The 25,627-nt window shown below is 41.4% G+C and overlaps 1 protein-coding gene and 1 long non-coding RNA gene across 2 annotated transcripts in view; one reads left to right on the top strand and one right to left on the bottom strand.

Moving 5' to 3' along the window:
- Positions 1–2,600: 2,600 nt before the first annotated feature.
- Positions 2,601–25,627, top strand: part of LOC118357575 (uncharacterized) — a 50,612-nt gene continuing 27,585 nt past the window's right edge. The window contains exons 1-2 of the long non-coding RNA XR_004820325.2: positions 2,601–2,770; positions 24,256–24,345. This is a non-coding gene — a long non-coding RNA (uncharacterized LOC118357575). The remainder of the gene's footprint in view (positions 2,771–24,255; positions 24,346–25,627) is intronic.
- The window catches only part of LOC118357574 (pro-neuregulin-3, membrane-bound isoform-like), a 275,876-nt gene continuing 255,737 nt past the window's right edge, over positions 5,489–25,627 (bottom strand). The window contains exon 9 of the mRNA XM_035734822.2: positions 5,489–8,990. Within this exon, the coding sequence (XP_035590715.1) occupies positions 8,228–8,990 (763 nt within the window). The 3' untranslated portion in view covers positions 5,489–8,227. The remainder of the gene's footprint in view (positions 8,991–25,627) is intronic.

Below are 25,627 nucleotides of genomic sequence, written 5' to 3'. Positions count from 1 at the left end.
AAGCAAGTACCAGTCAAAAGTTTGTTTACACCTACTCATTCCAGAATTTTTTTTAGTTGTAGTATTTTCTGCATTGTAGAATAATAGTGAAGACATCACAACTGTGAAATAACACCGGTCTCCCGCCTGCCCAGCATTCTGTAGTACAGACATGGCCTGCTCTCCCTTATATAAGGAATTAGGCACGTTCCCATGTTTACTACAGTATGTATTGTAGATTGCACAGTAGCCTAATAAACAAATAGATGAACAAATACAGATGTTGATTTAGTTATGGATCCATAACAAATTACTATGGGAAGAAATATCACTGATTTACAGAAATATTGTAGCAAAGTTGTCTAATGACGTCAAACAATTTAGAGTCCTCCAATCCTGTAGCCTACTTCCGACAATCACGTTGTACAGTGCCATATTTTCCGTTCCATCGTAACGGAACCCCCTAGGGTTTAGTTATTCATTTTTCTCTGAAAGGAAGAGCCATAATATTAATAAAGATAATTAAGCCACATTTCTTAAAATCAATCCCTTATACTATGTAATAACTATATGGACATACATTTGTCTTATTTTATTGAGTTTGTCCATAGGGCATATGTTTTGTCCATTTGCAATAGATGATCATAGGAAATTGGACTCCGAACCCAAAAGTCAGTGAAACATGTCCAAATCGCATAAGACAAGTTCAAGTGGTATATATACTGACCAAATGATAAGCCACGAATCAACCAAGAAGGTCTATTTGTCATGTTTGATCATAGGAAGTCAGAATTTCTCATTGATGCTGATTCAGCATGTCCATTTCATAATGGGAAGTCCTTATGGATATACATTGGCAATGGACACTGTCAACTTTCAGAAGAGCATGTTCGCACTGACAATATAGCATATGTGTGATGGACACTGTCCAATCGCTCGTTGGTGTTGATTTCAGCCTGCCCATTTAGTAATGGAAAATCCCTCGTTAAATACATTGGAAATGGGCAAATGTAAACTGTCCATTTGCAATGTCTTACAAACGGCATTTACCATCATGAATTGGACATGCTCTAATATACTGCATTGGGTTCCCAGGTGCTGGTGGTTGAAAACGTCCAAAATTACCAAGGGCTCCCCTGTTTGGTTGGACCCGGTTGGGAGGTGCTCCCTAACTGGTCATGGCCCCCGAGCACCACCCTAAAGCCATTTAGAGCCATATTACAAACTGCTCCTGGTAACCCATTCAATTACCAGGTACACAGCTGTCCATTTACCATCACAAATTGGACATGCTCCAATATATTGCAGAAATGCCCAATTGTCTGGCTCGTTGAGTTCGGGATTGTAGAGCAGTGATAGTGGTTCCTCTCCATCGCCCGTTGGTGTTGATTTCAGCCTGTCAATTAAATACATTGGAAATGTACAATGCCAATATATTATACTGCCATCAAGTCAGCCATATATGTGTGAGATCAGAAAATCACATAGAGCTCCAAAACCCACCTTAACTTCTTATGGTTGGGGGGCAGTATTGAGTAGCTTGGATAAATAAGTTTCCCAAAGTAAACGGCCTACTCCCCAGTCTGTTGCTAATATATGTATGTTATTAGTAGTATTGGATAGAAAACTCTAAAGTTTCTAAAACTGTTTGAATGATGTCTGAGTATAACAGAACTCATATGGCAAGCAAAATCCTGAGGAGAAATCAAAACAGGAAGTGAGAAATCTAAGCTTTGTATGTATTCCCAATGAAATCCCCTTGAGATATTAATGATGTTGTACTGCCTAGGGGTTCCACTAGATGTCAACCATCAATAGAAATTATAATGAGACTTCTATGGTGTTGTGGGAGTGAATGTTACGCACGCCTCTATGAAGAGGGAACGCAACACCCTGCTACAACTCAACTCTCCGTGAAGTGAAAAAGGTATGGACTGTAGGCGTGAGTAAGGATGACAACAGGCAGAATGTGGTACCGTTTACAAGGACTTTATTCCTTTACACGGTAATATGGGGAAAAGGGGCTGGACGGAACCAAATCAAAGAAAATAAATCTCAAAGCCCCCTCTCCTATCTTACCTGCTTAACTACTACTTACCTAATTTAGCACCACCTGGTGCCCTAACCAAAATACAGGGGGTGGTCCGCCCAAGTCTTACCTATTGTGCCTAGACAATGAATACTCTACGGGTATATGTATGCCCGCGGGCCTCTTACCTAAGCACTCCCTAGGTGCCTTCCCCTTCCGCCTGGGAACAAATGAAACAGGAGAACAAATAATTTCTCAAACAAACTAAGAAACAAAGGACATCAAATAAGCTCTATCTGAGCAACAAACTCACAGAACATACCAACTGCTACCAACAAATAACATAGTAAATTATCCACAGCCATCAGCCTCCTCTCTCAGCAATGACCTCCCTCACACTCAATCGCTCTGCAATGACCTCCTAGCAATGAATCTCCCTCCTGAACAGAACACTGGCTTTTATATAGCTTCAGAAGGAATGGGTAATTGGAGACAGCTGCGTCTTGACGAGGGGGCGGGTCAGCTCTCCAATTAGCCATGGAGTCGACCAATCAGCTGCTTGAGGGATTTCAGGAAGCCATTTCCTGAAATAAACACATACTACAACACATAAACTCTGGACGTAACAGTGAATGATAGCAGAATCAGTCAGGTGTCTGGCAGTCAGCCATTTTCTGATCACGCTTATTCCTCATGGTAGTCATTTGCGTTCCATGGCTCATGAAGACAAGACGGAATAGTCCGGTTGGAACTTTATTGAAGGTATATGTTAAAAACATCCTAATGATTGATTCTGTACATAGTTTGAAATGTTTATTCGACCTGCAATATAACTTTTTAAAGTTTTTGTCCAATGTAATACTGACCAGAATGAGGGTTTGGATATGTATACCAAACGTGCTAACAAAAGAAGGTATTTGGACATAAATAACAGACATTTTCGAACAAAACAAACATTTATTGTGGACCTGGAATTCCTCGAGTACTTTCTGATGTAGATCATCTAAGGTAAGGGAATATTTATCACGTAATTTCTTGTTTATGTTGACGTCAACATGGCGGCTATTGTGACAAATGTTTCTGAGAGCCGTCTCAGATTATTGCATGGCTGGTTTATTCCGTAAAGTTTTTTTGAAATCAGACACAGCGGTTGCATTAAGGAGAGGTATATCTATAATTCCATGTGTATAACTTGCATTATCATCTACATTTATGATTAGTATTTCTGTTGAATGATGTGGCTATGCAAAATCACTGGATGTTTTTGGAACTAGTGAATGTAACGCGCCAATGTAAACTCATATTTTGATAAATATGAACCTTATCAAACAGAACATACATGTATTGTGTTACATGAAGTCCTATTAGTGTCATCTGATGAAGATCTTCAAAGGTTAGTGATTCATTTTATCTTTATTTCTGCTTTTTGAAACTCCTCTCTTTGGCTGGGCAGAAAATGGCTGTTTTTCTGTGCCGATATGTGGTGACCTACCATAATCGTTTGTGGTGCTTTTGCTGTAAAGGATATTTGAAATCGGACACTGTGGGGGGATTAACAACAAGAATAACTTTACAATGGTATAAGATACATGATTGTTTGAGGATTGTTAATTATGAGAATTTTGATATTTTGAAAATAGCGCCCAACACTTTGACTGGCTGTTGTCATTTCGCTCCCGTTAATGGGATTGCAGCCATAGGAAGTTAATAATAAGCACCGCACTTTGTCACTCCATCCTTCCTGTGTGTGTGTGTGTGTGTGTGTGTGTGTGTGTGTGTGTGTGTGTGTGTGTGTGTGTGTGTGTGTGTGTGTGTGGGAGCTTTTCTTTGAGATCTGTTGGGAGAATGACTGATTTACAGTTCAGGAGGGTTACCTAGTCACACATATGAAGTTTTGGAGAGATGTGACTTTTCTAACCCTTCAAAACAGACAGTGTGACCCAATTAAAGGCACTTCCAGTTAGCACAGGAAGCTATAGGTAAACACATGTCTTGACTGAGGTAGCCCCTTACAGAATCCTGAGTTTTAAGTCTTTAAGTTAAGAATTGACTGATCTACACAGGGTTGAATGCAGTCATTTTCATAATGACAGGTTATGTGTTTCAAAACACCTTTAGGGTGACTTTAACCACTTCCGGTTGCTTCAGGAAGCTTAGAATTGACACAGGTATATCTCATAGTGGTCTGATGGACTGTCATAGAAGACAGGTTCAGAAGGTATTCATAACCCACATAGGCTTCAGGTTGACTTTAGAGGAGCAGGCAATGTATTCCTATGGGGAGAGATGTCATTGTAATCTGTGAGATCAAAAAACCCTGTTTTACTGTTAAGGGTTAATGCCACATGGTCAAGGTTAGGCTTGTACAGATCAGGAGGACCTTAGGAACAATCCTGTGGTTGAATTGTCCTTCTAAACCTAACGGTTCCGCCGCTGTCACCCAAAAGCAAATGACGTTGTGGGGCAGGCTTCATTTTGGGCCTACTTTTCTAATGGTCGCTGCGCTTAGACCACGCGAGCTACGGTCAAGCGGGATATCTCGTTGAACTCAGTATGGCCTAGGGATTATGGTAATTCCATTGCCTGCTCTGTGTCTTTAAGCAAAAAGTTTGGCTAGTTAACTTTTCTGCTGATATCACTGCAGTTTTTGTAAATAGCTAATGCAAAATAATGAGCTTGCACTTTAACGAGGGTGTTTTGGGGAAGAGATAAGTAAATTGTTAAATCCGTCTGACTCTCCTTATCAAATGGAGTACCTCGCTTTTCCGGGGAGGTACGCACCTGTCATGTTGTGCTCGATAGGGCTGCTGTTGTCATGGAGACAGGAACAGTGACTCTGACCATTTTTTCTTCTCTATTTCCTGATCTCTGGTAGGAGATGTCTGGGCTGCTCTAGGTGTAACTTGATTATCTTTCGGTGGAAGAAGATGTAGAACTGAGAAACCTCATTCCGCATAGTGAATAATGCCATAGTCAGCGCCTGTTGACATAATGTGTCATATAGGATGAACTTATTTTGCCATACAATTTACTAGTGTCACGATCGTCGTTGGAAGCATACTCGGACCAAAGCGAAGCGTGATCTGTGTTCCACATATTTATTGAAGTGGAACTTTGAACAATACAAAATAAAGAAACAATAAAACGTGATGTAAATGAAGTGTTCAAAGGCATCAACACAAAAACAAGATCCCACAAAACACAGTAGGGAAATGGCTGCCTAAATATGATCCCCAATCAGAAACAATGATAAACAGCTGCCTCTGATTGGGAACCATACCAGGCCAACATAGAACTAAACATCCTAGATAGGATTCCCCCCCCCAGTCACACTCCGACCTAACCAAAATAGAGAATAAAAAGGCTCTCTATGGTCAGGGCGTGACAACTAGGCTATACCCTGACTGACCTGAAAGGAAAGACACAGACATCAAATGTGAAGCTGAAAGATGTTTCAGAAATTCAATCAATCACACACCCTTTAACACTGTAGTCGTTGTCTTTATTTAGTCAAGATGTCATGTCAAATATTCAGTATATATACGTCTATAGGACATACAGTGGGGAGAAGAAGTATTTGATACACTGCCATTTTCCAGGTTTTCCTGCTAACAGAGCATGTAGAGGTCTATAATTTTTATCATAGGTACACTTCAACTGTGAGAGATGGAATCTAAAACAAAAATCCTGAAAATCACATTATGATTTTTAAGTAATTAATTTTTATTTTATTGCATGACATAAGTATTTGATACATCAGAAAAGCAGAACATAATATTTGGTACAGAAACCTTTGTTTGCAATTACAGAGATCATACGTTTCCTGTAGTTCTTGACCAGGTTTGCACACACTGCAGCAGGGATTTTGGCCCACTCCTCCTTACAGACCTTCTCCAGATCCTTCAGGTTCCGGGGCTGTCGCTGGGTAATACGGACTTTCAGCTCCCTCCAAAGATGTTCTATTGTGTTCAGGTCTGGAGACTGGCTAGGCCACTCCAGGACCTTGAGATGCTTCTTACGGAGCCACTCCATAGTTGCCCTGGCTGTGTGTTTCGCGTCGTTGTCATGCTGGAAGACCCAGCCACGACCCATCTTCAATGCTCTTACTGAGGGAAGGAGGTTGTTGGCCAAGATCTCACGATAGATGGCCACATCCATCCTCCCCTCAATACGGTGCAGTCGTCCTGTCCCCTTTGCAGAAAAGCATCCACAAAGAATGATGTTTCCACCTCCATGCTTCACGGTTGGGATGGTGATCTTGGGGTTGTACTCATCCTTCTTCTTCCTCCAACCACGGCGGGTGGAGTTGAGAAATAGAGCTTTTTGGTCTAATCAGACCGCTGCTTGCCTATTGTCCTATAGCCCATTCCAGCCTTGTGCAGGTCTACAATTTTACCCCTGATGTCCTTACACAGCTCCCTGGTCTTGGCCATTGTGGAGAGGTTGGAGTCTGTTTGATTGAGTGCGTGGAGAGGTGTCTTTTATACAGGTAACGAGTTCAAACAGGTGCAGTTAATACAGGTAATGAATGGAGAACAGGAGGGCTTCTTAAAGAAAAACGAACAGATCTGTGAGACCCGGAATTCTTACTGGTTGGTAGGTTATCAAATACTTATGTCATGCAATAAAATGCAAATTAATTACTTAAAAATCATACAATGTGATTTTCTGGATTTTTGTTTTAGATTCCGTCTCTCACAGTTGAAGTGTTCCTATGATAAAAATGACAGATTTCTACATGCTTTGTAAGTAGGAAAACCTGCTAAATCAGCAGTGTATCAAATACTTGTTCTCCTCACTTTATATATATATGACATATACAATTAGATTTCTTTACAATAGAGAAACAACATAGCGATGACACTATTTTGGTTTCTAAGTAGAAGCGTTGTTTAGATAGTGCCATATAGATCATGTATATATTATTTTATACACTTTTAAATCAATCTCCCACTCCAGTCTTTATGCCCGTCTGCATTGTTTCACATTATTCACATAGACTGTGTGTGTATTCTTAATAATTCAAGGTCTTAAATGTATCAATAAATTCCTCTCTGCAGTCCACGCTGCTGTGGCTCTTTTACAGAAAACGGGGGCAATCTGTGATTGGTCCAATTTTTTTTTAGGCAGGTGGTCCCACTCCCCTCATGTTGTCGATGCAGGTGGGTGGAATCTTTCCCTGCAGATGTCATGTTACTGATGATTTGTCACCAGATATTGTTTATGTTTTTACCATTGTGGCCAGATGGAGGACTAGAGCGCAAATTAGTGGCCACGTCAGGGACAAGAGTTGTTGACAACTGTAGCATTGTAGCTATGCCTAACACTTTTTCCTAACCTTAACCCCATTCTCCTAACATGCCACATTAATTCACCAAACCTGCTGTGTTAATTCTAACCTACCACGTTAATTCACCTAACCTGCAACCAGAGATGGGCAGTATTTCTGTTACATGTATTTGAAATGTGTATTTTGTGTAATTTGTATTACACTGGGCTGAACTGCACTCCAATGTATGTTTTAACAAGATACTGTTGCGAGCAATAATTTGTATTTTCAACTGACAAAATACTTATTTCTGTACAATTATTTTTATAGCGGTTCACAATTTTGTGGCACCCTTTCACCCTGCGTTGGTATCAAAATTCTGATGGCAATATGGTATGTTAAGAGCATCTGATAAATTAACAAAATATAATTGTATATGTACAAATGGACAATTGAAAAGCATGCTGAGTATTACTCTAATGAGCTTCGCCCCGAAACAAGGCCAATAGTAAATACCTAGTGTGCTTTGGTATGTTTATTTTCACATATACATTTATATTTTGGTCATTTAGCAGACACTCTTATCCTGAGTGACTTACAGTCAGTGCATTCAACTCATGTTGATAAACAACAGCGTATCACAGTCATAGCAAGTCAAATGTTTCTGTAACCGTTACTGAGAATGTTGTTGCTGTTCCGTCCGGCAACTTGCAAATGTATTTCTGTATTTTAAAATACAAAATACATTTATTTTAATTAAATACATTTCAAAATATAAGTATTTTGTAGTTTATTTTCATACGTTGTTCTTTATGGTATTTTGAAATTGTATTTTGTCATATTTGCACATCCCTGTCCCAACATGAATTATCCTAACCTGCTATGTAAACAAACCATCTGCGGCGACAAATCATCAATATCACCACACCTGTCGGCAAGATCTAGTCCACTCAGCTGGCAGAAGTTTTGGCATAATCAATTCCAGCACCTCTGCTCACCACTGCTGTCAGGAAGCAGTTTGCCCCTCCATCCATCAGGAGTGGGGGGGCGTATTGTTCCCCGAGCCCCTGGGCCTCCCTTTGGCCTCCTGCCTGAGGACCCCTGCTCCCGGGACAGCTGTATAGCAATCTGGGTGTATACCGCATGTTCTTTCCCTCGGACTCCAGCACGGTCACAACAATAATAGTGTTCCTGCTGTTCAACCTGGGAACACCTGATCTGGATGCTGCAGTCCCGGAGTGTTGGAACGAGCCCCCTGGACCTACTGGCGTTTCAGAGGAGCCATGGTGCACGTGGCGAGGGCTTGTCCCTAACCCCAGTACAGTCTTAACGCCGCAGGGACGCACATGACTGGATCTGGCCTCAGATTCTAGTACAGTCTCAGAGGAAGAGGTGGTTGAGTGATGGGGGGTGTGGCTGCTGCCATTGGCAGGTCCTTGGGGCTTGTGACCTGGCCTAGCGAGACCCCCTCCCTGCGAGACCCCCTGCCTGGTCTCATCCATGTGACCCTCCTCACGGCCGTGTCCCTGGAGAGAGGGGATGATGGGGACCGATCGTGTGGGGAGAGAGGGAGGAGCAGGTTTTAGTCCTCTGTCCAGACGGGTGTAGGGCACCTCCCTCCAATCTTTCTTCCACGCTGAACGAGACAGGGTTTGCATATTCTGGAACCTGCTGCGCTGGCGGTCGTCACCACCATCCCTCCCAGTGTCAAACCTGAAGAGATGCAGAGAATAGAAAAGGGAAAAAAAGAGAGGATATATGACCTTTTGCTCCCAAACCATTATTGCATGATTTCTCATTTTCACACGACAAAGCGGAAAGGAAAGAGAGAAAATAGGAATAGAAATCCATCCCATACAATTCAAGCCCCAAAAAATATGTTTATTCTCTGATAAATTGCATAAACTTTGTAATTATTTATAATCCACCCTTACAGAAATGAATATGTTGCTGCAAACTTCCCTCAAGTCTGTAAATTTGCTGCAAACTAAATAGTGTGCCACAAAATGTTGCCAGAAGTGTGCACTTGTCACTTGTGGCAAAAGTTTACCAGAAGCAGGTTCCCATGAGTTCACACATGAGTTCCATGACCAGTAACAGTTGATGACCAATCAGGTGGATTAGAAACATCTGTTGGAAACTACCTACCAAAGTTGTCCAGTAAGGGTCTAACTTATTAATTAGCTTTAACATTTTATTATCTAAATGATGCCTACTTAGCAATGTCATGTTTTATGGGATAGAGTGAAACACTGACATTTTCATTCTGTCAGTGCCACTGACTGACTGGGTAGCGCTTAGCTTTCATATTTTTGCTGAATTAATGTGATAGGTGGCTAGCTAACTAATGATTTGCCTAAACAATTATATTTTTAGGTGAATACGCTCCTGTCTTAATACCAATATGCATGACAGTATGCTAGTGTCACGGTTCAGTAACATGTTAGCTAGCACAACAGCTAAGGTAGCTAGCTAGCTAGCTAGTAAAAATATGAGTTGATTGGGTATCAGAGTAAAACTGAACTTTTAAAGATGGATACCCTTCCCCTACCCTTGGTGTTGGAAGAGGCTGTATTAGGAGAAGGATGCATCAATACCCTGGACATCTATTTGTGGTGCAATCGTTCATAACACTTTGAGTGATAAAGGGGCGGCAGGTAGCCTAGTGGTTCGAGCGTTGGACCAGTCACCGAAAGTTGCTCGATCGGACAAGGCAGTTAACCTACTGTTCCTAGGCTGTCATTGTAAATAAGAATTTGTTCTTAACTGACTTGCCTAGTTAAATAAAACATAAATTAGTGTATCGTCTTTACCCTCCTGTTGTGTTCCTGTCAAATTGGACCGATTTACAAGTTTTCTCTATGAAAAATGTAGTTTATTGAATCTGATTGTCATAAGGTTCCATGACTTTGTCCACACAGAGCATCTGAACGCACAAAATACATTTAGATGATTTTCATAACATTTTGGGAGTGTTATTTCGCTTTTGTACACCTGTGGTGTTCCCGGTCAAAAATGATGGGTCATTAGAAATGAATGAATGGGTGAGACTACAATTAGTGTATAAAATTGAGTTCAGGCACATGCCCATTCATCAGAATGACACACTTCCTCTCCCAGACCCCACATGCATGTGTGTTTGAGCACACACACACACACACACACACACAAACCTCACTCCCCTTCTTGGCTTCCATGGCAACCTTTCCTCAATAGAATCTTTCCCCTACGGGAACCACACCTGTTGGCATTCTCACAAACAATCTCAGAATTGTTTCAATAATATATATATATACCTGTTCTTGCAGCTCTGGTATATGAAGCTATTTTGAGGCCTTGCTCACAGTTCATTATGTGGCAGCACAATGACCAAACGATATACTGTATGTGAGGCTCTTGATCATATCTTTGATCATGACACTGGTGAGGAGGAGAGAGGCCAGGCAACTGACAGTGAAGATGCATTGGAGGAGGAAGTGTCAGAAGTTGAAGACAACACAGAATATGATCCAAACCAAGAGACAACCGATGTGGAACATTACATTGATGAGGAAGAGGGCCCTGCTGAGGTTGTTGCTACATTCCAGTCAAAGAATGGGAATTTGTCCTGGTCTTCATCCCCACCAAGAGGATGACCCCAGGGCCAACGACACAAAGTAGTCTGTGATAAATAGCACAATATGTTTCATCTGAGTATTTGTTATAGTCAAAGTAATCCATATATTATGCTTTTTTTTAAACTCAAAAACAAGTTGTATGAGCTCAAGTTAATGAGGCCTACAGGCCATAAATAGCAAATAGAAGTTCAAAACATGCAATGTTCACAAGAACTTAAGTTGATAAAAAGATCTAACGCAACATTAGGTGAAAATACATGTATTTATAGCTATAATGGGGCGGTCCTTTTGGACTGAGAACACAGAATTAATTAACATGAAACGAACACAACGGGGTTGAAGAATGATAAGGTAAGTAAATGCATGTATCATTTTCATACAGTACCAGTCAAAACGTTTGGACACACCTACTCATTCCAGGGTTGTTCTTAATTTTTTTACTATTACCAATATTGTAGAATAATAGTGAAAACATCAAAACTATGAAATAACACATGGAATCATGTAGTAACCAAAAAAGTGTAAATCTAATCAAAATATATTTTATATTTGAAAATCTTCAAAGTAGCCACCCTTTGCCTTGATGACAGCTTTGCACATTCTTGGCATTCTCTCAACAGCTTCATGAGGTAGTTACCTGGAATGCATTTCAATTAACTGGTGTGCCTTGTTAATGTGCAGAATTTCTTTCCTTAATGTGTTTGAGCCAATCAGTTGTGTTGTGACAAGGTAGAAGTGGTATTCAGAAGATAGCCCTATTTGGTAAAATATTATGGCAAGAACAGCTCATATAAGCAAAGAGAAACGACAGTCTATCATTACTTTCAGACATGAAGGTCAGTGAATAAGGAACATTTCAAGAACTTTGAAAGTTTCTTCAAGTGCAGTCACAAAAACCATTTAAACGCTATGATGAAATTGGATCTCATGAGGACCACCACGGGAGAGGAAGACCCAGAGTTACCTCTGCTGCAGAGATCGTATGAGTTACCAGCCTCAGAAATTGCAGCCCAAATGCTTCAGAGTTCAAGTCACATACACATCTCAACATCAACTGTTCAGAGGAGACTGCGTGAATCAGTCCTTCATGGTCGAATTGCTGCAAAGAAACCACTACTAAAGGCTACCAATAATAAGAGACTTGCTTGGGACAAGAAACACGAGCAATGGACATTAGACCGGTGGAAATCTGCCCTATGGTCTGATGAGTCCAAATTTTGGGTTCCAACCGACGTGTCTTTGTGAGACACAGATTAGGTGAACGGTTGATCTCCGCATGTGTGGTTCAAACCGTGAAGTATGGGAGAGGAATTTCTGCATGGCAACATGTGCAGAATTGTTGGAAATTAGCTGTAAAACTGAAAATGTTTCTCTCCGCTCCATGGCAAAATAAGTAGAATTGCATGAAATTATTTGGGCCCCCAACACAATGTTGTTTAGAAACCCAATAGGCTAGGGCCGGCTCTGACTAAAGGTGTGGTTATGGATGTAGGTATATTTGTGGGAACGCAGACCCGCTGCGACCCCTCATGATGAGTTCAAGTTTGTGGCCCCCACCCCCATAAAAGTCAAAGTTGCCCATCCCTGGTGTAAAAATAGCTAAGCAGCTGGCTGTAGCCCATGTACCCCAAAACAATTTCAGAGTCCAATTTCAGAGTCGAGTCTAGATGGTGTTACAAATTAGCTAGCATTAACCACATGCACACCTTACTTGCTAAGAAGTTACAGAAAACTAAACCAACAACAAAAAAACTCAATTGAATTCATTATAAATGTAGGACCGAAGAGGAGAAATTAGCTAGCTAGCATTCATTTGTTTATGCAGAGACGTCTTTGTTGCAGCATCTTATGAGTGATAAACATTTTCCATGTTTTCCGTCTTTCTGTGTAACAAAATGTGTTCCGGTCATGACGCAAGTGGCACTAGTGCTGTCAAATACTCCCATGTATCTCGTTTGACCACCTGTTTTCAACTACATTTCAGTCAGCTATCGTCATTGCAAACTAGCACTTCACATAGGCTAGCTCAGCTGTTATTAGAAAACGTCTGAGTTACTCAAATCCTGTAGCTACCTGGCAAGTCAACCTCGGCAACAATGTTATTGTGGTGCAGAGTGTTACATTAGTCTTTTCATTTTAAGATAACCTTCAATTAAGTGTGTGGTTACTACTGGTTGTGGATCCGAGGCAAGAGAAATTGTCATGTTTTTTTTTGTTTTGGTTAAGGCTCAGAGTTTACTTATTGCTATTTTGAAAACTGACACTACTTCCATAGACATTATGGTTACCCGGGAATTGTCAATGGCTTGGAACCTCATTTCAGCTCGTCGGATTGCAGATTTCAACAAACTATTTTTATTCATTTAACCTTTATTTAACTAGGCAAGGCAGTTAATAACAAATTCTTATTTACAATGACGGCCTACCAAAAGGTCAAATGCCTCCTGCAGGGACAGGGCCTGGGATTAAAAAGAAATACAATATAAATATAGGACCGAACTCACATCACATCAAGAGAGGCAAAACAATACTACATAAAGAGAGACCTAAGACAACAACATCGCAAGGCCGCAACATGACAACACAGCATGGTCGCAACACAAAATGGCTACAGCATAAAACTTGGTACAAACATTATTGGGTACAGACAACAGCACAAAGGGCAAGAAGGTAGAGAGAACAATACATCACACAAAGCAGCCACAACTGTCAGTAGGATTGTCCATGATTGAGTCTTTGAATGAAGAGATTGAGATAAAACTGTCCCGTTTGAGTGTTTGTTAAAGCTCGATCCAGTCGCTAGCTGCAGCGAACTGAAAAGAGGAGTGACCCAGGGATGTGTGTGCTTTGGGGACCATTAATAGAATGTGACTAGCAGAACGGGTTTGAATGTGGAGGATGTGGGCTGCAGTAGATATCTCAGATAGGGGGAGGGAAGCCTAAGAGGGTTTTATATATAAGCATATGGGTCTTGCAACAGATATACAGAGATGACCAGTTTACAGAAGAGTATAGAGTGCAGTGGTGTGTCCTATAAGGAGCATTGGTGGCAAATCTAATGGCCGAATGGTAAAGGTAATAAGCAAATATGGTACAGTATTGAGATCTAATTTTAAAATGTGTCTTCTTAATTCTCAAATGCTGTTAGTGAAACCTAAAAAGACCCACTCAACAAAGCCCCGAGGAGTGAGCCATTTTTATTGTCTGACTTCAGAGACCATAAATGTCCATAAATGAGTACAAATAATTGAACTACTTTCCCCATTCTTCTGTTTTACAGGGGGATGTGTGCACTGGAGGTAAATCTAGCGCATCTTAACATATCTAAAAATAACTGACATGGCACATTTGGCTTCAATCCATTCTTCATCTGTGACAGGAAAATATGTGTTTCTGACAGTGTTTAACGAAACTGACAATGCTTGCTGGGGATGTCAAAATTGAAAACAGGGCCTGGTTCTCATGCCAATATTCACGCTTTTGTTCTCTCTCTCTTGCTGTCTCTTTATGGTCTCTCTCGCTTCCTCATGCTCTCTGTCTCCCTCACTCCTTCGCCCTCTGCTTTACATTTTAGCCATATAGCAGATGCTCTAAGTGATGCTTTCTCTCTCCCCCTCCCCATCTCTCCCCATCTCTTACTGCTTATTCACAGAGACCTGAGGGTGTCTCCATGGCAACAAGGGAGGGAGAGTTTTGTATGGCTGTTAAATCTAGAAATAGGTCAGTCCAACTTCCCTGCGCCAGCACAGACTTTCTTTGCTGATGGATCTGTAAAGGAGTTATGAAAAGTTAATATGTTCCAACTAGTCAACTAACTAACCCAATCTTTGCATGTCGGTGAGAAGAGAAAAGCACTCTTATACCACTCGTTCCCTGAGGATTTGCAAACCATGAATTGACTATGGCTACAGATTCCTCCTCTGCTGCTTTAAAAAATATATCCTAGTTATCTCTCCCTCTCTGCATGTGTGTTTGTGTGTGAATGCATACTATGTGTGTGTTTGTGCACATGTGTGCATACTCTACATATGGCCTGCATACGATGTGTTTGTCAATGCATGCAAAACCTGCACAATGTATGTGTTGTGCGTGAGCGTGCATATTGTATGTGTGCATAGTGTCTGTGTGCATGCATACTAGTCTGTATGCTGTATGTGTTGGCGTGTGTTTGTGCAATGCTCCAGGAGATCTACTCACAGTCATTGAACGAATATGCTGAGCTTCCTGCATGCTACCCTGTTTAATACGAATATTAATTATGATGTGATTAAAAAGAGTTTGACAACCGTTTGTACTTTACAAGTCACAGGATATCCTTGTCTCATCACACACTAGCGACTTCTGTGTCGGGCCCGGGCGCAGTGCACGCTGACCAGGTCGCCAGGTGCACGGTGTTTCCATGGCTTTCGACCTTCATCTCTCCCGAGCCCGTACGGGAGTTGTAGCGATGAGACAAGATAGTAACTACTAACAACTGGATACCACGAAATTGGGGAGAAAAGGGGGGTAAAATAAATAAATAAACAAATATATAGGCCAAGGTAGGAGAGTCAGACACACACACATGCAACACCATCACTCACAAATCACTCACACTTACTTCCTGTATTGGCGCTGTTGCTTCTGTGGGTCGGGTAGATGGGGCACTAGCATCTTCCTCCTGAATCCTCCTCACAATGGCTGCAGAAGCTGGGGTCCTTGGGATACGTTTCCTCCTCTGGATTTGAGGTCTTACCAATGCCTTGCCCAGCTTCTCAAGAAAGAGCTGTCTGCTCTGGAGCTTCCCTCTGTTCCAATCTGTGTTCAACACCATCCAGATTACAAACACATTGTACGCAGAGATATCCAAGATGTTGTAGAATATCACAAGTGGCCAGCGTAGGATTTGTCTTTTGCAGCTGTAGCTAGTCACCAGCTTGTCTAAATTGTCCGCTCCTCCATTTGTGGCATAGTAATCCATTATGATTTCTGTTTTTTGATGTTCCTGGCCACAGATTGTCCCATCCCTATGCAGCGTACTCATGAGTAACACATTTTGGCCTTTCTTTGGCACGTAGGACACTAGGGACGTGTCGGCCATGAACACAAACTTAGAGGAATTGATAGGCCTGTTCTGTGTATTCAACAGCTGAAGTGGGAGCTCTGGCTTGTTTTTCGTACTGTTCCTACAATCGTTAGATTCCTCTTGAGGAGCTCCTGTCCCAACTTGTGCAAAGTAAAAAAGTGATTACATGTGATGTTGTGGCCACGAAGTCCCTGTGTTACGTCCAGGACAACCCGCATCCCTTGGTTCTTCTCAGGGGCTCCTTCATCATGCTTCCCCGTATACACTTGCAAGTTCCACGCATATGATGAACCAGCACCACAGGCAGCCCAGATCTTGATTCCATATTTAGCGGGTTTAGACAGTATGTACTGCCTGAAGAGGCAGCAGCCCCTAAATGGCATAAGACGCTCATCAACAGTAACGTTGGGCCCAGGGTTGTAGGGGAAGGCGGTCCAACCACATATCCCACATTGACCTGATTGCAGCTAGCTTGTCTCTCTGCCGCTGACAGTTATCGAAGCGCATAATCCTGGAAATAATGTGGAAGTTTTCCAGAGACATTGTTGCACAGAAAAGTGCTCTGCCAGTTTCTGGTAACTACTAACAACCCACAGGGATTTTGTCGATTCCCTATTGGACTGGAAAACACCAGTAAGGATATGAACTCCAAAGTATGCATCTCTCTCAAAAAACATGCCTTCCCTTCAATTTAGTGCAGACCAGAATGATTTTTTGATGTGTCTGTGATGAACAGTTCAAAAGAAGACTTTATATCCTGCACATGAGTAACTACCATCCGCGTCGGCCCTGGTTGCATCCTCATCACGTTGGCAGCCATGCAGGATGGCTAATTTCTTGGGCAAGAAGAGCATTCAATTTCAAAAATGTTTACATCCATATTTCTACCCCTGCAAGCTACTGATGAGTTGGTTGCTGATGGGCTGGTCCTGGGGCTGGTTGCTCATGGGCTGGTCCTGGGGCTGGTTGCTGATGGGCTGGTCCTGGGGCTGGCTGCTGACGGGCTGGTCCTGGGGCTGGCTGAGGGTCACCCTCATCCTCTTCTTCCAACTCACTGTGCAGGTTCCCACAAGACATTGTGTAGTTTCACACAGTACAAAAGGTGAAGAGTTTGAGAAAAGCAGGAGACATGCAGACAGGCAGGGAGACAGACAGGTTATTGGTGCTATGTTGAAACAGCAGGCCCAGGGAGGAGGAAGACAGAGTGAAGGCACACAGCAAACCCTTTTGCTTAATTTTTACTTGTTTTCACCTATACACACACTTGTTTTCCCCTCGGGTCCAGTGGACACGAACACGACATATGTAATATAAATGTGTAGGGGGTGCACATTGTGCACTCACTTCTTTTTTACATGTTCTTCACAGAAAATGAGCCAAGGCCAATGAGTCTCAGGTTGAAGAAAATATTAAATTGTATCATTTTTCTTTTAGTAAACATTTTAGTAAACGGGTCCCACAGACCCAAACACCACACAAGGATTAAAACAATGGAAATAACTTCAAAAACAACTGTTCTTTTGCAGTGGTTGTATTACCAAAATAAATTATCACACACATAATAATGTCACAGCACAATGGTCTCTGGTTCCTCAAGAAAAGTCCTGTAACTTGTGCCTAAAAAGAGTGCAACACGGTAAATGAGATCAAGTGACCTTAATTACGCAATATTTGTCTGTTCATAAAGTGCATTTTAAACCCAGTCTCAATCACACAATCAAAATCTCTAACTATTTTACCACACAACAACAAAAGGTTATCAGTACTCCCAGTAGTCTTTAACAACAACTGAAAACATAACCCAACATGGTGTAAATCATGTTAAAACAAATGTAAAACCTGTTTGAAAAAGTTGTTGCAGTCAATCGATCAGTCAAACAATCCAATCTGCCAACAGAACTCCCTGTTCCATTGCATGCCTTCCCTCCATTTAAAGTGATATCAACCAGATTCCTTTCCCTATGGCTTCCACATGGTGTGAACAGTCTTTAGACATAGTTTCAGACTTTTATTCTGAAAAATGAGCGAGAACGATCACATCGCGTCAGTGGATGGCTGGGTGCCAGCAGAGTTTTGCATGCGCAACAGCTTGGAGCAGACATTTTCTCTCTCTCTCCTATTGAAAAAGCTACGGTCCGGTTGAAATATTATCGATTATTTATTGTAAAAACAACTTGAGCTTTGATTATAAAAAACATTTGACATGTTTCTACGAACTTTGAGGATACTATTTGGAATTTTCATCTGCCTGTCATGACCTGCACGAGCCTGTGAATTTCTGAACAAACCACGCCAACCAAATGGAGGTTTTTGGATATAAAAAGAGTCTTTATCGAATAAAAGGAACATTTATTGTGTAACTGAGTGCAAACATCTGAAGATCGTCAAGCGATTCATTTTATTGCTTTTCTGACTTTCGTGACCGATCTACTTTACTGCTAGCTGTTTGAAATGTTTTGTCTGCTGAGAGAGATGTCCTAACATAAACGATTGGATAGCTTTTGCTGTAAAGCCTTTTTGAAAACTGACATGCCAGGTGGATTAACAACAAGCTAAGTTGTGTTTTGCTATATTGCACTTGTGATTTCATGAAAATTAAATATATTTAGTCATTTTATTTTATTTGGCGCTCTGCAATTCAGCGGATGTTGACGGAAGGGTGCGCCAAGAAGTTAAAGGTGTTTACGATAGCTACATCATGTAGCTACAGTGGTTCTTCCTTTAAAAGTTGCATCATACTGAAGCACACCTTGCGGGCTGCCGCAGAATTCTATGGCAATGTTATTTTTTTAAATTGTCAGCCATTGTTACCATTAATGCTAGTCAGTTCTAGTACGACCACCAGAGGGCATCTTTGAAAAGCATTTGATAGTCTTCAATACTGGCTGTGCTAGAGAATTTAAAACCTTTATTTGTAAGAACATAGTATATGGGATTGATTTTAAGAAATGTAGTTGAATTAATTAGATTAATATTATGGTGTTTCTATTCCAAGAAAATCAAAAACCGAAACCTTCAGGGTTTCCGTTAGGATGGAACGGAAAATATGGCGCTGTACAACGTGACAGTCAGAAGTAGGCTACAGTACTAAGAGCATAACATTTCCACAACCTAATTGTAGTCTAACCAATACCCAAAAGGAGATTCAGTAAAAATAAAAAAAACTCATTGATTTATCAAGACCAGTCTCCATGCTTGTCATAGAGCAGCACGAAACAGTGCTAAAATAGTTGACCACAGCTTGTAGGCTATTGTTTCAAATCCAAATCCTAGCGATATCAACATATTGGACTGCTTTTCTCGACCACATCGCCGGATCCCTACCTCAAGTTCTGGACCATTACACCGGATCATCGCAGCTAGTTAGATGCGACCGAGTGGCCATTGCTGGCTAACGCCTGTCCAGAAGCAAGCACCAGTTAGCCTTGAGCTAGCCTCGAGCTAGGCCCATCTCCCGGCTAGCCGAATAGGTATTCTTGGGCTACAAAACCTCTTTTGCCAATTGGCCTGGACCCTTTATTGCCGACACGGAGCCCCGCCAATCCATCACGACTGGTCTGCAGACTTAATCGTCCAAGGTGGCTTCAAAAGGCTTTTCCGTTGCGATGTCACAAAGACCCATCTGCTAGTCCCGGCCCGCTAGCTTTCTGAATTGCCGTGTCTCCCGCTCACCTAGCGGTTCCCTGACTCACATATTGTTGCTCATTGGACCCTATGATCATTCGGCTACACATGCCTCTCCTTGATGTTAATATGCCTTGTCTACTGCTGTATCGGTTAGTAATTATTGTCTTATTTCACTGTAGAGCCCCCAGCCCCGCTCACCATGCCTTAGATACCGCTTTTGTCCCACACCTCACAAATGCTGAGACCTCACCTGGCTTAACTGGTACCTCCAGAGACACAACCAATCTCATCGTCATTCAATGTCTAGGTTTACCTCCACTGTACTCTCATCCTACCATACCCGTTTCTGTACATTATACCATGAATCTATTCTACCATGCCCAGAAATCTGCTTGTTTTATTCTCTGTTCCCAACGCACTAGACAACCAGTTATTTTATCCTTTAGCCGTACACTTATCCTACTCCTCCTCTGTTCTTCTGCTGATGTAGAGGTTAACCCAGGCCCTGTAGCCCCCAGAACTACACTTATTCCCCAGGCACTCTCATTTGTTGACTTCTGTAACCGTAAAAGCCTTGGTTTCATGCATGTTTACATCAGAAGCCGCCTCCCTAAGTTTGTTTTATTCACTTCTTTAGCACACCCCGCCAGCCCTAATGTACTAGCCGTGTCTGAATCCTGGCTTAGGAAGGCACCCAAAAAAAATCTGAAATGTCCATCCTCAACTAAATCATTTTCAGGCAAGATAGAACTGCCAAAGGGGGTGGAGTTGCAATCTACTGCAGAGATAGCCTGCAGAGTTCTGTCTTTCTATCCAGGTCTGTGCACAAACAGTTCGAGCTTCTACTTTAAAAATCCACCTTTCCAGAAATAAGTCTCTCACCGTTGCCACTTGTTATAGACCCCCTCAGCCCCCAGCTGTGCCCTGGACACCATATGTGAATTGATTTCCCCCATCTATCTTCAGAGTTCGTAATGTTAGGTGACCTAAACTGGGACATGCTAAAGTGACAGGGGGCAGTATTTTCACGTCCGGATGAAATGCATGCCCAAATTTAACTACCTGCTACTCATCCCCAGAAGATAAGATATGCATATTATTAGCAGATTTGGATAGAAAACACTCTGAAGCTTCTAAAACTGTTTGAATAATGTCTGTGGGTATAACAGAACTTATTTAGCAGGCGAAACCCCGAGGACAAACCATTCAGATATTTTTTTGAAGTCACTCTCTTTTCAATGGGTTTCATTGGGAATCCAGATATCTAAAGGACCTTCTTGCAGTTCCTACCGCTTCCACTGGATGTCACCAGTCTTTAGAAATTGGTTGAGGTTTTTCCTTTGTGTAATGAAGAAGTACGGCCATCTTGAACGAGGGTCACTTGAAGTGTACTTTAAATAGAGGCGTGTGACCAGAAAGCTAGCTACAGTTTGTTTTCCTCCTGTATTGAAGACAGATCATCCCGTCTTCAATTTTATTGATTATTTACGTTAGAAAATACCTAAAGTTGTATTACAAAAGTAGTTTGAAATGTTTTGGCAAAGTTTACAGGTAACGTTTGAGATATTTTGTAGTCACGTTGCGCAAGTTGGAACCAGTGTTTTTCTGGATCAAACGCACCAAATAAATGAACATTTTGGATATATATCAACAGAATTAATCGAACAAAAGGACCATTTGTGATGTTTATGGGACATATTGGAGTGCCAACAAAAGAAGCTTGTCAAAGGTAAGGCATGAATTATATATATTTTTCTGCGTTTCGTGTCGCGCCTGCAGGGTTGAAATATCCTTTTCTCTCTTTGTTTTGGAGGTGCTATCCTCAGATAATAGCATCGCCGAAAAGCCTTTTTGAAATCTGACATGTTGGCTGGATTCACCACAAGTGTATCTTTAAATCTGCTATCTTGAATGTGTGATTTAATGAAAGTTAGATTTTTATAGTAATTTATTTGAATTTGATGCTGTGCATTTTCCCTGGCTTTTGGCCAGGTGGGACACTAGCATCCACATATCCCAGAGAGGTTTTAACACCCCGGCCGTTCTACAATCTAAGCTAAATGCCCTCAATCTCAAACAAATTATCAAGGAAACTACCAGGTACAACCCCAAATCCGTAAACATGGGCACCCTAATAGATATCTTCCTGATAAACTTGCCCTCTAAATACACCTCTGCTGTCTTCAACCAGGATCTCAGCGATCACTGCCTCATTGCCTGTGTCCGTAATGGGTCCACGGTCAAACGACCACCCCTCATCATTGTCAAATGCTCCCTGAAACACTTCAGCTAGCAGGCCTTTCTAATCGACCTGGCCCAGATATCCTGGAAGGATATTGACATCCCATCAGTAAAGGATGTCTGGTTGCTCTTTAAAAGTGCTTTCCTCACCATCTTAAATAAGCATGCCCCATTTAAAAAATGTAGACCTAGAACTTGTATAGCCCTTGATTCAACCCAGATTTGACTGCATTTTACCAGCACAAAAACATCCCGTGGCGTACTGCATTAACATCGAATAGCACCCGCAATATGCAACTATTCAGGGAAGTCAGGAACTAATATACTCAGTCAGTTAGGAAAGCAAAGGCTAGCTTTTTCAGATAGAATTTTCCATCTTGTAGCACTAATTTCCATCTTGTAGCACTAATTCACTAATTCGGGACACTGTAAAGACCATGGAGAATATGAGCACCTCCTCCCAGCTGCCCACTGCACTGAGGCTAGGAAACACTGTCACCACCGAAAAATCTACTATAATCAAGAATTTCAGTAAGCATTTTTCTACGGCTGGCCATGCTTTCCACCTGGCTATCCCTACCCTCGCCAACAGCTCTGCACCACCCTGCAGCAACTTTCCCAAGCCCCTTCTCCTTCACCCAAATTCAGATAGCTGAAGTTTTGAAGCTGCAAAATCTGGATCCCTACAAATCAGCTGAGCTAGACAATCTGGACCCTCTCTTTCTAAAATGATCCGCCAAAATTTTTGCAACCCCTATTACTAGCCTGTTCAACGTCTCTTTCGTATCGTCTGAGATCCCCAAACATTGGAAAGCTGCCGCAGTCATCACCCTGTCAAAGGGGGGACACTCTAGACCCAAACTGTTATAGACCTATATCCATCCGGCCCTGCCTTTCTAAAATCTTTGAAATAATGTAACATGGGCTCAAACCAGTACCCTATGAACACATCGATAACAATCACACATGAAGCATCGTTATATATAACTCCACAAGGAAACAGCTACTTCAAGATCTCAAATCAAGTGACGTCACAGATTGAAACACTACTAGCACACACTGCTATCTAGCTAGCCATTTCACACCAGTTACATATACACGCATGACTAAGTCGCTTTGGAAATATATAATATATTAGATTACTCTAAATTGAAACATTTCTAGGATGGCCATACCTCTTTCCCTCTTGGGTGCATTAACCAATATTGAATCTGACCTTAATTTTCCCCAAGATGCTGTGCTGCAGGATGACATACACTCTAAAATCAGTTTTTATTTTTTGCCTACTTCAGGAATTTAGATTTTTTTCAGTGTAGTTACCTTTTAATTCATGTGCACATACCCCTCGTATTGTTTGGTTAGCAATAGTGATGGGCAGTCTTTTTTTGTGACTGCTCATTTGGCTTTATCCATTTAAAAAGAGCCAGCTCATTTGGCTCCAAACGGCTCTTCATTCAAAATACTTAAAAATCAACCTTACAACCATTGCGAATCTCCAATGTTAAGCCCAGAAGCTAGGTTACCATTGTCAGGTCTGAAAAAATCAGCTTGGACCAGATTGACGTGCTCTCCCTACTATTTATTGTTTCTGCAGTGTCCTCTAATGTACTTGTCCTCTTGCTCAGTTGTGCACCGGGACCTCTCACTCCTCTTTCTGTTCTGGTTAGAGCCAGTTTGCTCTGTTCTGGTTAGAGCCAGTTTGCTCTGTTCTGTGAAGGGAGTAGTGCACAGCATTGTACGAGATCCTCAGTTTCTTGGCAATTTCTCACATGGAATACCCTTCATTTCTCAGAACAAGAATAGACTGACACGTTTCAGAAGAAAGGACTGTTTCTGGCCATTTTGAGCCAGAACAACAGTTTTCACCTGTGCTAACAATTGCAAAAGGGTTTTCTAATAATCGATTAGCCTTTTAAAATTATAAACTTGTTTTGGCTAACACAACATGCCATTGGAACACAGGAGTGATGGTTGCTGATAATGGGCCTCTGTACGTCTATGTAAATATTCCATTTAAAAAAATCTGCCGTTTCCAGCTACAATAGTAATTTACAACCTTAACAATGTATACACTGTATTTCTGATAAATGTTATGTTATTTTAATGGACAAAAAAGGCTTTTCTTTCAAAAACAAGGATATTTCTAAGTGACCCCAAACTTTTGAACGGTAGTGTAGATAGCCAAGGAAGGCACTGAGCCCAAGCTGTCCCCACAAACCCAAGTGCTTGAGATGTCCTCCTCTACCTCATACTATTCCTCAACAATTCCATCCCCAGGCTGCTGCACTGACTGCTGATAGGTCAGTTCAGACAGAGACCTGCCATTTAAGATATTTAATGTACTGTTTTCAGTTTATTTGTGAGCATCCATCCATTCTCTCTTGGAGATTGTATAGAAATATGTATCTTTTGTGTTTCTTGAATGCAGAGGTGAGTGGCATTAGACGTGAGTTATTCTCCTCCAGAGGAGGAGAAGAGGGCAAGTGACCTGGCAGAGGATGCTGAAACCCTTCTAAAGGTAAGACAACCTGAAAAATATGGAGGTGAAAGAAACGCACACCTGTAAAGACGAGGTGCTGGCTAGCGCTACTCCTGAAAAGGGAAAGGAGAGCAGCACACTGTAGGAGCTGAAAGGAAATAATTGAGCAAACAACGTTTCGACAGACAAGCGGCGTACTCTGCTGAAGACAGCTTGTCTGTTGAAACGTTGGTTATTCAATTATTGCATCTGTGCTCCTAGAGTGTGCAGCTCTCCTTTTTCTTTTTCAACCTGAAAAATATACCAGGCCTATAAGAATTCTGCTTTTGACATCATACTTTATTTGCTCTAAAGGAATTTGACATATGTCCTGATCCAATATGTTTTCCAGCTGATCACATCAATAATTTGAGATTTGTTTGAAATTTAGTATAGACTCATTTGGAGAAGTCTAGGAAAATCAATGTAACATACACCACACTTATTTATTTTAGTCAGGTCTAAAGAAACATTATGATATGAAGAAAATGTAATTCAGAAGAACAGAATATGAGTAGATCTACTATGTTATCTGGCTACGCTCCATGCCATACGCTGTAGACTTGTTCATTTAGCTGACAAGATATGCATATAAGTCCCGTGGCATTATTTCATATTATTTTATAGTAAGAAGAATATAACTGAACATAGAAAGGATATTTTTCCCATTCTGGAGCGAGTGCACATACAGTATGAACTGTTGAGCGTAAAAGTGATCATTTGAAACAGGTCCTATACGCTAGACTTAGGGTTATTTGGCAACTTTAGTTGTGAACGATACAAACCTTAGAATGTCTTAGAAATCAAAACATATACGGGCTGCATGATGCAACTATAGGCTATTGGTGATCTGATAAATTTGCAAAAAACCTTGTGCTCTGTTCCTTGTCTCAGGCGGCACAGCTGTTCTCTCATCAAGTGATCATATGTTCACCCATCAGACTTTTCTCAGTTTAATCTTGTTTTTACTAATATGTAAAATGTATTTGATTTAGAATGGCCCATTATTAAATGGTCAGGAACAGGGGCAAGAGAAAAAACACGTCATCCGTATATCGAATAGTGAATGGAGGCCGGGAGCTTTCCTGCAGTTCTGTTCCTTAATGATGCCTGGTAGGCTACTTCGGTGTTAAAGCAGAGCTGTGCCTAATTTGAGCAGCTGAGAAATAAATATAATAACACTTATTTCACACATCCAATCACTGTTTGAGGAGCATGCTCACACTGCGCAACAGGTGATATTCCACCCAAACTCTGTATGCCATGGGCTTTCCAACGCTGT

Source organism: Oncorhynchus keta, chromosome 24 (genome assembly GCF_023373465.1).
Source record: "Oncorhynchus keta strain PuntledgeMale-10-30-2019 chromosome 24, Oket_V2, whole genome shotgun sequence".
Lineage (NCBI taxonomy): Eukaryota > Metazoa > Chordata > Actinopteri > Salmoniformes > Salmonidae > Oncorhynchus > Oncorhynchus keta.
This window is presented reverse-complemented; position numbering and strand designations above follow the sequence as displayed.